Source organism: Lepidochelys kempii, chromosome 6, assembly GCF_965140285.1.
Source record: "Lepidochelys kempii isolate rLepKem1 chromosome 6, rLepKem1.hap1, whole genome shotgun sequence".
NCBI classification, from domain to species: Eukaryota; Metazoa; Chordata; order Testudines; family Cheloniidae; genus Lepidochelys; species Lepidochelys kempii.
The window spans coordinates 131799629-131811687 of record NC_136385.1 but is presented as its reverse complement, the minus strand read 5'-3'; the positions used below and the strand labels follow the sequence as shown (position 1 = coordinate 131811687).

The 12059-nt window shown below is 40.8% G+C and overlaps 1 protein-coding gene across 11 annotated transcripts in view; it reads left to right on the top strand.

The window, feature by feature from the left end:
• Positions 1 to 12059, top strand: part of FANCM (FA complementation group M) — a 145443-nt gene that overhangs the window by 129665 nt on the left and 3719 nt on the right. For 4 of the 11 annotated variants that reach the window (XM_073350241.2, XM_073350244.2, XM_073350240.2 and 1 more), the window contains 7 exons: positions 2278 to 2360; positions 2459 to 2527; positions 4942 to 5079; positions 5607 to 5760; positions 8635 to 8741; positions 10011 to 10583; positions 11446 to 11830. In XM_073350241.2, coding sequence (XP_073206342.2) covers positions 2278 to 2360; positions 2459 to 2527; positions 4942 to 5079; positions 5607 to 5760; positions 8635 to 8741; positions 10011 to 10583; positions 11446 to 11830 — 1509 coding nt within the window. Of the gene's footprint in view, positions 1 to 281; positions 343 to 2277; positions 2361 to 2458; positions 2528 to 4922; positions 5080 to 5606; positions 5761 to 8634; positions 8742 to 10010; positions 10584 to 11445; positions 11831 to 12059 lie in introns of those variants that run through there. The other 7 variants (XM_073350243.2, XM_073350246.2, XM_073350248.2 and 4 more) reach the window with 7 other exon arrangements.

Here is a 12059-nt window from a genome sequence, read left to right as displayed (position 1 = left end):
CAGGAGTGTGGGAGGAAGCACAACCCCTTGATTTCTAGGAGGGAGGAGCGGGGGGAACCTTTATGGCTATGTGGGGATGGTCCCCAAAACTCTCTTGGGTGGATAACACAGTATGGATAATGTTGTACAGAGATTGCCAGAGCATCAGCTAATAACTCCTACCGGTTCTACTGATAGGAATAAATTATTTTCTCATCACCCTTGAGCTATCATAAAGAATTATTCTTTGTTCAATAAGGGTTCCTTTGGATTACAGCTGAGAATTTTTTTTTTATTGGCAGCATTCAGACTCAGCAGTGGATTATACAGTCTGATTTTTGAGGGGAGAAGGAAGAGAAATGTGTGAGCATAATTCTAAGGAACTTTAGTTTCTGTAAAGCTTGCCTCAGATTTCACTTGGTTAACATGCAGAATACATATTTAAATGTGTCTGTTTCAGGCTGAATGACTGTGAATACTGCAGCAATTGGGGGTCTAGGTTAAACCCCTAAAATCTGTGCACAAGTACTAATCATGTGAACATGTGAGATGCAGTTATGTGAACTGTAGCTGCCTTTAAAGCCTGTTTAATCCTCTCAGTGTCTTATTTGTAATCATCTCGATCTGTTACTCTGTAACCCCTAAATTCATGCCTTCACATTTTTGTATCATAGTTCTAAATGGGACAGAAATTGTATTGACAGATCTGTTTAATTTTAATTACACAGTGACTGACTTGCATGGTAAATATCTCCTGACAATAACTTCTGCTGGAACGTGGATTGCCTTTATAAATGTCAGATTATAAAGGGTGTAAGGGTGTGTGTGTGTGTGTGTAAAATCTTCTAAATCTCTCCCTTGTTCTAGGTGCATCTATACCACAAAATTAATAAATTCCATACTGCTGTCCTTAAAAGCCCAAACCTTCCCAACTGATCAGGGCCAGCAGTCTTCTCTTCCCTCCTCTGTCCCTCCAGCCCACTTATCTCTAAATAACCTTGAACTACTTTGACAAAAATCAAGATCTAATGTTACTGAACCTGATTCTTGGGGCCTACTGAGGTTTGCTGCCTTGTTTCATTATTACTCTTAAATGTTGAAAATAACCCACTGCTGAGCAGTCTCTTCCTGCGGCTGAAGAGTCTTTCTTTTCTCCCCCTACGCTCCTACTACACTTGCTCAGTCTCTCCAGTTACTGGATTCTCTAAAGTCTCTTGTTTGTTTGTTTGCTTGCTTGCTTGCTTTTGCCAGAAACCTAGGTTCCTTCTAGAATCTGGCTGAGGCACATTGCTCGGACTCTCACATCTCCCTGTGTGATGTCTATATCTGTTCAGTCTTCAGGATGTTTGAGCAAGCAACTTCAGTAAACACTTAAATTAACTAAATTTAATAAATAAATTCAACCTAGTAAAAAAGTCTGGAATTAGTGAATTAGGTCAGTTATTTCCAACTAGAAGAAAATGTAGTGAATAAGGATCACTACAATTTAATGTTTGAAGACATTGCTATAGAAGTGCTAGGTAGTATGCTTCTCCCTAAAGTAGTAAAACCAGTGTTCACCTCGCCTTCTTTCTGTTGCAAGCACCAAAATTAATTAATAAATAAATAAATAAATAACCCTGCCAACTGTGACTATAGCAAGTCTCAGGCACACCTTGGAGAAAAAAATTAGAGAAGGTGAAAGGACTGCTAAAATAGCCTCTTGATGGCTCTTACTGGCAAATTAGAAAACTCATCAGAGAACATCCGTCTGTTAAGGAAATCCATGTAAGAGTCAGAAAGGACAGCTATATCTTGGGCAGTGTAGGGAATATGGCATCTTTCAGAATACATCAAACAGGGTATAATTCTTTGTAGTTCACTAGAAAATTAATACACAGACTGTTACAGATTTCGTAAGAAGAATTTTCAGTCAGTTCTACTTCTCTTCAGGGTGTGCTGGAACAAAACAAGAATGTGGCAACTAACAAGAAAATAAATATGTAACTTGTTCACTACTAATATGGGGTTTTTTTCCTCTTTTACTTTATTCCCTCCACTCTTCATCTTCTGTGCTGCATGGGTAATTACTTCAATGCAAAGAAATACACAGTAAACCTCACTTTCCTTGTATCTCAGTAGGAAAATACTTGTTTTGGTTACCAGGGCTAACAGGAACAATGCTTACTACATACATCAATAAATAATTTTTTTTTAGTCATCTTCAAAGCCAAATAGATTATGATTGTTTGGTTAGAGCTATATTGTGTTGTAGAGAATACATTTTCTTATGATTGTTATCTATTTGCCACTCCTCAGTAGAAAGTAGCAGCGAAAGTGAAGAAGAGATTGTTTTCCAAAGGAAAAATAAGAAAAAAGGAAATGTTCTGAAGTCTCCTGATGTGAGTCATTCAAAAAAAAAGAAAGTTTCATTAAACGCCAAAGCAAAACTCCTTTTTGGAATCTGTAATTACATTTTAATTTATTTCTATTCACCAAGGTTAAGAATAACAGCGATTTTGAATCACCAGTTCATGCTGTCAAGAAGCGTAGGCATCCACTTAACACAGTAAGTAAATGCTTGAACAAGACATAAAGAAAATGTGTTTAAAAGAACACAATTTCACTCAGCTGATTTTAAAATGGCAAACACTTTCCCAATCACTATAGAATCCTTCCTACTTAAAAAAAAAAAAAAAAAAAAAACCCCAAAACCTGCTTTGGTGTACAATAAGGGATGCTGACTCACGAATATAAAGCATGCAAAGTAAAGTTTACAGTGCATTTTAAAATGTGCTAAGGGACAACATCTCTTGCAAAATGGCCTCCTCTTCATTCCAATTCTAATAATTAATTTCTCAGATTTTCAGCTCTTGGTCACATTTTTGGATGCAAACTTAATTTCTGAAATACTCCCTTCTCAGGGTAAAAGTCCAGCTTTTCTAAAGGTCTTAGAGGATATCTGAAACTTTTAGAAAAACAGCATTTGGAAAATAAAATTGGGGGAGCCAGTTTTAGGGTATGTATGGTAGATTATTTTGCAGACTAGCTATGCTAGTGTCTCCCTTTCCCCCCTCACTTCCCTCTTCCTGCCTCCAAAGCTGTCTAGTCCAATTGCTAGTTGGATAGATCTCTTCCACATTACTCAAACCACCGTTGCAAATGACATTAACTGGCAACTTTGGCATTCTCTGGAGTGAAGCCCAGTGAGCCAGCTGCTGTGGCCCCTGCCCTTCTGGAAACAACAAAGACAATACAATTCTGGGAAATGTTGAATTTCAGTTCCACGGCTTGTCTGTATGTTGTGCTTTAATTACAAAGTAAAACTAGAATGAATTTCCAGTTTCAGGTAGGCAAATATCAGGAGACTCTGCAATAGCTTGGATGATTTAAACTAGGGCTTGTCTACGCAGTTTTTTGCACTGATTTTACAAAATTGTTGTACAAACGAATTTAAATTTGTACATACTCCTAGTGTGGACACACTGACATTGGTTTAAGCCAATTTATATCAGTTTAGCCATTTTAATTTAAATACCATTTATATTTAGCAGTATATTTAAAAAAAATACTAAATTGTTAAATAAAACTGATTTGGGGTTCTAAGACTTTGTTTAAAAAGTTAATTGGACAATGAGTTAATAGATGTTTTGGCGTTCCTTTTGCAAAACCTAATCAAATGGAATATTCAGAACTGGAAACAAAGATTCACTTGTTTAAGTTGTTTATAAAGCTAAATCATTCATAGATATTAAGGTCAGAAGGGACCATTATGTTCATCTAGTCTGACCTCCTGAATTAATCTTTAAATATTCATGGTAAATAGGCCCAATGGCCTGTGATGGGATGTTAGATGGGGTGGGATCTGAGTTACTACAGAGAATTCTTTCCTGGGTATCTGGCTGGTGAATCTTGCCCATATGCTCAGGGTTCAGCTGATCGCCATATTTGGGGTTGGGAAGGAATTTTCCTCCAGGGCAGATTGGAAGAGGCCCTGGGGGGTTTTTCGCCTTCCTCCGTAGCATGGGGCACGGGTCACTTGCTGGAGTATTCTCTGCACCTTGAAGTCTTTAAACCATGATTTGAGGACTTCAGTAGCTCAACATAGGTGAGAGGTTTATCGCGGGAGTCTGTGGGTGCGATTCTGTGGCCTGCATTGTGCAGGAGGTCAGACTAGATGATCATAATGGTCTCTTCTGACCTTAATATGTTGGGCTTCAAGAGCTAGCTCATCAGGGGCCTGATCCAGGACCAAAAGCATCTGACCCAAACTCATTAGAATGTTTCTTTCTTCTCTCCCTTTGACCCCTAAATATCTTATTTAAGATGATATGTAGTTGTATCTGGCAATGAATTATACATTCACAGTTTTAAGAACAGAGCCTCTCTCCTTATAAGGATTAGTAAAATAAGAGAGTTGTGCTACCAATAAGCCCACAAAGCTTTCATATCATATTTCACTTAATCTTTTTTTCCCAATGACATAAGCTTTCTTCTCCCTTCCTCAAAAATGGATGGCTTCTTTATTTCATAGAAAGATTACTATTAATGTTCTTTTTGTGGGAGTATAATTATCAACATATCAGATGCACAGATTACTTAGGTCAGAGAATCTCAAACTGGGGGGTGTTCGGAGGGCGGTGGGGGAGAGAAACCAGAGAGCAGCAGATGCTGGCCAGGCACCCAGGTCTGAAGGTGGTACCACCAGCAGCAGTGGAGAAGTAAGAGTGGCAATGCCATACTATGCCACCCTTACGTCTGTGCTGCCTTCAGAGCTAAGCAGCCGTATATGTACTTGTGTGGCAAGAGTGAGGGAGGCATAAACTACTGCAGACACAAAGAAAGGGGGTGGCGCGATCAAATAAGTTTGACAACCACTTGCTTAGATAATATTTGATATTGAAGAATAGCAAACTGAGCCATTAGGAATGGTTACATGACCGTCTTCTTCCTATTCACTGAAGTGTTTGTAACATACTCTAGTCAGACGTATCTAGTGATGAGGGCATGGATTTTCACAAGAAATCAAACAGGACTGTGGATTGCGACATGAGCCGTTACAGGAAACAACTAAAAGGTGTCAAAAGGCAAAAGAGTGATGACAACTTTTTTATGTTCAAGGTAGGAGCTTTACATGTTGAGTAGAGGGTAGGGTCCCCGGGGGGGCTGTTAGGAGTGGGGGTCCCGTGAGGGAGTGGTCAGGGGACAAGGAGCAGGGGGGAATGGATGGGTCGGGGGTTCTGAGGGGGACAGTCGGGGGCGGGAAGTGGAGGGGGCAGATAGGGGGCGGGGCCCAGGCTGTTTGAGGAGGCACAGCCTTCCCTACCCTGCCCTTCGTACAGTTTCACACCCCAATGTGGCCCTCGGGCCAAAAAGTTTGCCCACCCCTGGACTATATGCTCTCTGCTTTCAGCATTTGAGTCAGCCCCCATTTTGACTTCGGCTACTCCTTTCTAACCTCAGTTGCAGCAATTTGACTACTCTTTCATGGCTTTCTCTTCCTTTGATTTCAAAGTCTGACATATAAAATCTGTGGTCATCGGAGAGCCCTGTGTCTCCTGAATTCATTAACTGATTTTACTTATCTACGATACAAGTTCCTCTGAAGTATGCTACTGTAAATTACTCACTTGTTTGCATTTTCGTAGAGTGCAGCCAGACAATTTTTAGATGAAGAAGCTGAACTTTCCCTACAAGAGGCAGAGGCTATTTCATCTGATGAGAGTGATTCAGAGAATGAACAAAACTCCTCACTCAATCAATTCCTTAATGATGAGACACAGTTCACAGAGGTTTTAAATGGTAAATGAAGAAAATCACTTTCCCTTCTATTAAACCAGTGTTTGAGATTTTTATTTGGCTCTTCTCTTGAAGATCTGATCTCACAGGTAACCATTAGACACATTTTATCGAGGAACATATTGCATAAAAGGCCAAATATTTTCATGCGGTGAAAGCAACGTGTAAAAAGGGTGAGATACACAATGTCCAATTGCTGTATGTGAGATCTGAGACAGGAGGATGGGAAAGAGGGTGTGTTGGAGAAGAAAAGGGGAAGATTTTCTAGTGAAAGTGAGAGGTGTGTGTGGAGACGAGGAATTTTAGCTGAGGCAATGTTCCACGTGCCCCTTCTTCCTTTCTCTCTCTCCCATTTGCTTTCATTATGTGAGGGCAGCTGCTTCTCTTCCTCCCCCCACCCCCGAGGGCATCGGGGCTTGGAATCACATGCTGCATCCGACCCCAGGCACTGAGACCTGTCCTGCTGCTGGAGCTGGACGATTGGCTCCTGTTGGTGGTGGAGTGTGAGGGATTGATACAGTTTGCTGCTTAGGCGGGGGGTAGCCCTGGTGAGCTCCTTGTTTCAGCCTCACCTTTAATCTAGTTGCTGGATCTCTTGTGATTCTGGGAGGTAGGCAGATCACTTAGCTTTGGGGCCTGGAAGGGATTTTTCCCATATGGCAATGACCAACCTACTCTGTGGGTTTTCACTTTCTCTCCTATATTCTGGAGGTCTGGTTTTGAGGGGTTCAAATGACAATTGTCACAACTTGGGCAGATTCCAGTGCAGGTGGAGGGGTAAAAAGGGTCGATGTGAGGTCCTTGTAACCCATGCAGCTGCTGGGTATTGGTCCTGGGCACAGCCCTGCATGGAGAGAGGGTGCACCTTTGTGTGACATGGCATATGGCTCCCTTCACCTCCTCTCTCCTACCTATGACGTGAAGGAAGGGAGCAAGTCAGCACTTTGTTTTCCAGTCTCAGTAGGCTTGAGGCTGCAGAAGGGGGCATGGCTTTCACACACACCCTCAAATTTATAATCCGCCAGGGCTATCTGTGCCAGGTGAGGTCTGCATTGGAACAACCCTGCTGGGTAGTTTGGAGTGGTCATTCCAGTTGGAGAATAGTTTTAAATAAAGCAATGGCCACTGCATTTAACCCTGGTATGGTGTCTGTGTCTCATGGTGTTCATGTCCACATAGATTTACAATGCATTTTATTCTTCACTGCGGGCTTCTGGGGTGTGACAGTGTTGTGCAATGTTGAAGAAGCTCTTCAAGGATTGACTGATTATAACCAGGTTGTCTTTCCTTAAGTGATTTTTTTCCTCCATTATGAATGTAGAAAACCCTCAGTTTTCCATTCCAGTTGGGGTCTGTCTGGATCTTTCAGGTCTCCTAGGAAAATGCTTTTATATAAAGTGAGGATTATGATCAGGTGCTTTTTAAGATAAAATGGTATGAACTTACTGATAAAGTTGAGGAAGCAAAGTTTTTCTGCTGGGATGATTAATTAATTGTTTAGTACTTTTGTGCAAATCGTTGGCTGTGTGGGGAATGAGGCAGGACCAAGGAATTAGTAATCACAAGTGAAGTGAATGGTTACTCCAGTAGATTACTGTCTGAGGTTTGTTCCCCCCGAGGAATAGATCTGGCAGATGGCCTGTAAAATCTGTTCCACTTTCTATTCTGAATTATTCTTTTAGCAACAAAGATGCATTTTATACACTATGCCAGACTTGCATCTGTTTCATTTCCAACTTTCTGCTCCCCTGTTCTGTACAGTCCTATATAAGGGGATGAGGGAGGAAGTAAGTATGGGATTGTGGAATATCGGACAGCAAAATGTTGGAATCACCAGCTTTGGAAACAAACGTTTCATGTAAGGAGGTGGGAAGAAGTTGATGCTAATGGAGGGTGTCTTGTTCAGGTTAAATAATTAGGTGCTCTGAGTCTGGAAGGCTAATTTTGTCTTTGAGGGAAGGATGTAGGAAAATGGATTCATCTTCACTTTGGTTTGATAGATTCTTAAAGGCAGTTACTTGAGGAGTGTTCTCCTGCAGCTCAGGTCTCAGTTGTTCCCTGTTTATATTGGATTTCGACAATGCCATCCCTGTTTTCAGAGCGACCCATGAAGAGATGATGGTTAGATCCATTTTCAGGGAGACTTGCATAGTGGAAAAATGGATGGTTTGAATGTTACAGATACATGATGTCAGCCTTCTCTGTTGGAAGCTATAATGAGCTTTATGAGGTCTGCCTATTGGGAGAAATCTTATGGCACAAAAGAACGTGCCATACGGGATCAGACTAATGGTCCATCTAGCCCAGTAATCTGTCTTCCCACAATGGCAAATGCCAGGCTCTTCAGAGGGAATGAACAGAACTGGCAATCATTGAGTGATCCATTCCCAGTCGTCCACTCCCAGCTCCCAGCAAACACAGGCTAGGGAGCGTAGGGTTGTATCCCTGACCATTCTGGCTAATAGCCATTGGTGGACCTGTCCTCCAGGAACCTATCTAGTTCTTTTTTGGACCCTTTTATAGTTTTGGCCTTCACAACATCCCCTGGCAACAAGTTCCACAGTGTGACTGCGTTGTGTGAGGAAGTACTTCCTTTTTTTAGTTTTAAACCTGCTGCCTATTCATTTCATTGGGTGACTCCTAGTTCACTGTTGATAGAAGACTGGGCAGGTCCAGTCTTCTATTTTTCCAAGAGCATGTGGGGATTTTGTAGGAGACTCTTGAGTCTTTATCAAGTCAGGAAAAATTTGAAGAGCTTGTTTTGCTATGGAATATTACTTTGGGCAATACCTTTATGGAAATGTTTATTTTGTTGGTGGAAAACCATTGTGTAATTAAACACTTAATAAAGTCTCTGTTTTCATAATTTTTATTCAGATTCTGAGATGGAAGGAGTTTATCTAAAATCTGTGCGTAGCCCAGCTCTCGGCAACAGGTATAAAATGGTGCATAAAGGATTCAATAGTATGGCTGTTTTCTCACAGGTATGAAGTGAAATGACTCTGTTTTCCTCAAGAAGTGTAACCTATTTAAGGCTGTATTTCTGTTTAATCTTTCTTTCAGGTTTGTTTGCAACCCAGGCTTCCTAAATAGTTCTTTCTAGCAAAAACCCAGTTTATGATTTTATTAGTCATTATAAAAGAGACTAGAATGCATACACTGATAGACATACATGCCTCTGTACTTTTATACTACTCCTTTTTCCATCCGAGAGAGGCCATTACCTAATTTGAAGTTAAATGGTTTGGTTTTCAATATTTAGTCGTCTTTCATTTATTGAACAATGCAAAATGGACAATGGCATTAATTATTGCCGGTGGCCTCTTTGTAGTTGATATAGTATCGTACGTTGCCCTCATCACAGCAGTAATACTGATTTTATAGGTGGAAATCTCAATTTTTTTGCTATTTACAAATGAAAAATCAAACTAGCATGGTAATTAAGCTGGTCTCCTACACTTGCATGCAGATAAATTCCACAAAGCATAAACAATGCACACAGGGGCTGCAGAATCTGTGGAGAAGGTACTTTTTTTCTGAATCTGCCACTGCTGTGGCGTATATGTAACCTGTGAAGCTTATGTTCCGAACTTGACCGCACTCTAGAATTTAATTTTGCATTTCCCAAATCTTTGTGCATTGAGATGTATTGTGCAGAGTAGATAGCTTGTTTTGAAAACAAATCTAGCAAAATGCCTGTCTCATTATTGTAAAATCTGTTGTATAGGCCTAGTGGAAGCCATTTTGCATATGTTGTGGAATTTGCATTGTATACATAGTAGAATGTGAGTTGTGTGTCATCAGCATTGTTTAATGTAAAAAATTGTAGAATTTTGTCTTTTGGGTATAAATTTGAGGTTCTAGAATGAATGAAATTACAAAAAAATAAATATTTGTAATCTGAAATATTTAGCTATAACACATACTGAAAACTGAAATTAGGATTGATTGTTTAAAATGCAGTCTCAGAACTATTAGCCAGTAAATCTCATTTAATTTCTCCTGTTATGTTAGTCATATTCACTTTAAATATTTTCTAGTGACAAATGATGGGCCTGAGCCTGCAATACTTGCAGTTTCCCATTTACTCCCTGGGGAATCACACACATGTGGGGGCTGTAGGATTGGGCACTGGAAGTAGCTCAAATATTAGGTACCTGTTTTGACTTCAGCAGTTTGCATAAAATGGATAAATGAGCACACCACTTATGTATAGTGCAAAGCCAAAGTGATCATGTTCTAATTCCTTCCAGATTCCTGAGCAAGATGAGGCTTACTTAGCAGATAGTTTCTGTGTTGAAGAGGAGGAAGAGGAAAATCTCAGGAAAAGTGACGCTAGTGAAGAAGAGGAAGTGTGTGTCAATTTTGACCTTGTAATGGATGAGCGCTCTGCTAGTGGAAGAAAACAATACCTCACTCGCCGCAGAGTAAAATTAAACCAAGCCAAGACAGAACAGAATTGTGCAGTTCCGTTAACAAAGAAAAGGTCCCGAATTATTGTTCTTGATGATTCTAGTGGGGATGAAACAAATGTCAGTAATCAGAGGCCAGTAAAAACAGCTTCTCCCAGGAGAGACTACAGCCATGCTCACATACCCAAGTCATTGCTTTCAGACTCTCCTGGACAGACTAAAGCTCCTGCTAGAAAGAACTCTATTCATCAGCCCCTGGAGAACAAGGATCAGAGACTAATTAACCTGAAGGCTTCAGTGTCTGAAGTGTTGGACTTTCAGCCAGAAAGTAGGGGCAGAGGCAGGCCGTCTTCGCTGGCTATTGCCAACAATGATTTGCTGAGAAGGGATGGGGATTTTCAGGCAAAACTCAAGGTGGGTATTATTTCAAAGGCATAAGAGCGCCATTTCACTTCACATGTATTTGTAGAGTGCCTTGCAACCGGGGCCCCGGCCCCGAACGATTAACTACTTGTGCTGCTGTAAATACAGGTGATAATAATGGCTGTGAATCTGGTGCCATTCGAGAGAAAGTTGAAGGGACAGTGCAACGGAGTACTAGGGAAGTGGCCATATCTCCTTACCACTCACCAAGTGGAGCTTTGCTGCATGCTCTGTGCATTTGATGGTCCAGGTCAAGATGTTGGGAACTGACAGAATTTTCAGTTAACAGTCATTGAGGAACATGACCATATTTCCGATAATGGGGAGATTCGGATCGTTTGGGGTCAAATAACCAGGGTTCTGTTATAATTTCTGTATTTATAATTCCTGTAATACGTTTGTACACTTGGTCCAAAATCAAACCCTGGGTGTTCTAAAATTTGGCTCCTAAATCTTTGTGTAGGCACCCAAATCAAAGCAGCCTGATGGTCAAAGGTGCTGAGCACCTGCGGTGCCACTCAGTATTGGTGAGTGCTGATTACTTGTAAAGTTCAGGCCCCTCGTCTGGTACCTGCATGCCGATCTGGGAGCCTCGCTTTAGGCAGACAGATTTGAAATGTTGACCTTGAAGCTTAAGTCTCTGCGGTACAGAAAAGTTACAAACAAGATAAAAGTGAATTTCTCATTAAAAGATGCAACTGAATGATTTCTGAGAGAATGCCAGGATGAGCGTGAAACGAAACTTGATGCTGCTAAGCCTTTATATTTAAATCTACATTCTTAGGGAGTGCCATCCTTTTGCTCCATATTGCCATTGCAAACGTGGTGTAGTGTGTGCTTTTTATGTTTGCAGGTGGAAGGTTCTTCAAAAAACCTCTGTGCAAACACTTCAGATACATTGTGCTCTGGTTCCAAGGGAAATTCTGCTGCTGCACCACCTGTTTCAGCTGGTCTTCTGGAGAGAAAAGCCTCCCTTTGCATTCTGGTCGACAGTCGTGAGATCTCCTCTGGATCAGAAATAATTTCCTCCCTGAAAGCGGTTCATGGAGTAAAGGTGCAGGTTTGCTCTCTCGGAGGCTGTGATTACATTGTGAGCAATCGAATGGCAGTGGAAAGGAGAACTCAGTCAGAACTGCTGAACAGTATGAACAGGAACAAAGTTACACAACGGATTCAGCATTTGCAGAGCATGTTCGAGAGGATATGTGTGATCGTGGAAAAGGACAGGATTAAAGCAGGTTAGCTAGTATTCACGCTGCTGCTGTGACTGGCAAAATTAATAGTTACTGCACTGGCTTTATATACTACTGGAATCAGTGAAATTTTAAGAACATTTGTTTTAGAACCTTTGTGAGGTCTTATGGAAATAAAGCCAGAAACCCATCGCTACAAGCTGAGCAATATAATTTGCTATATATTGAAAGGTTTTATAAATGGATGTAAAGTTATTTGCAAAATCAAACATAG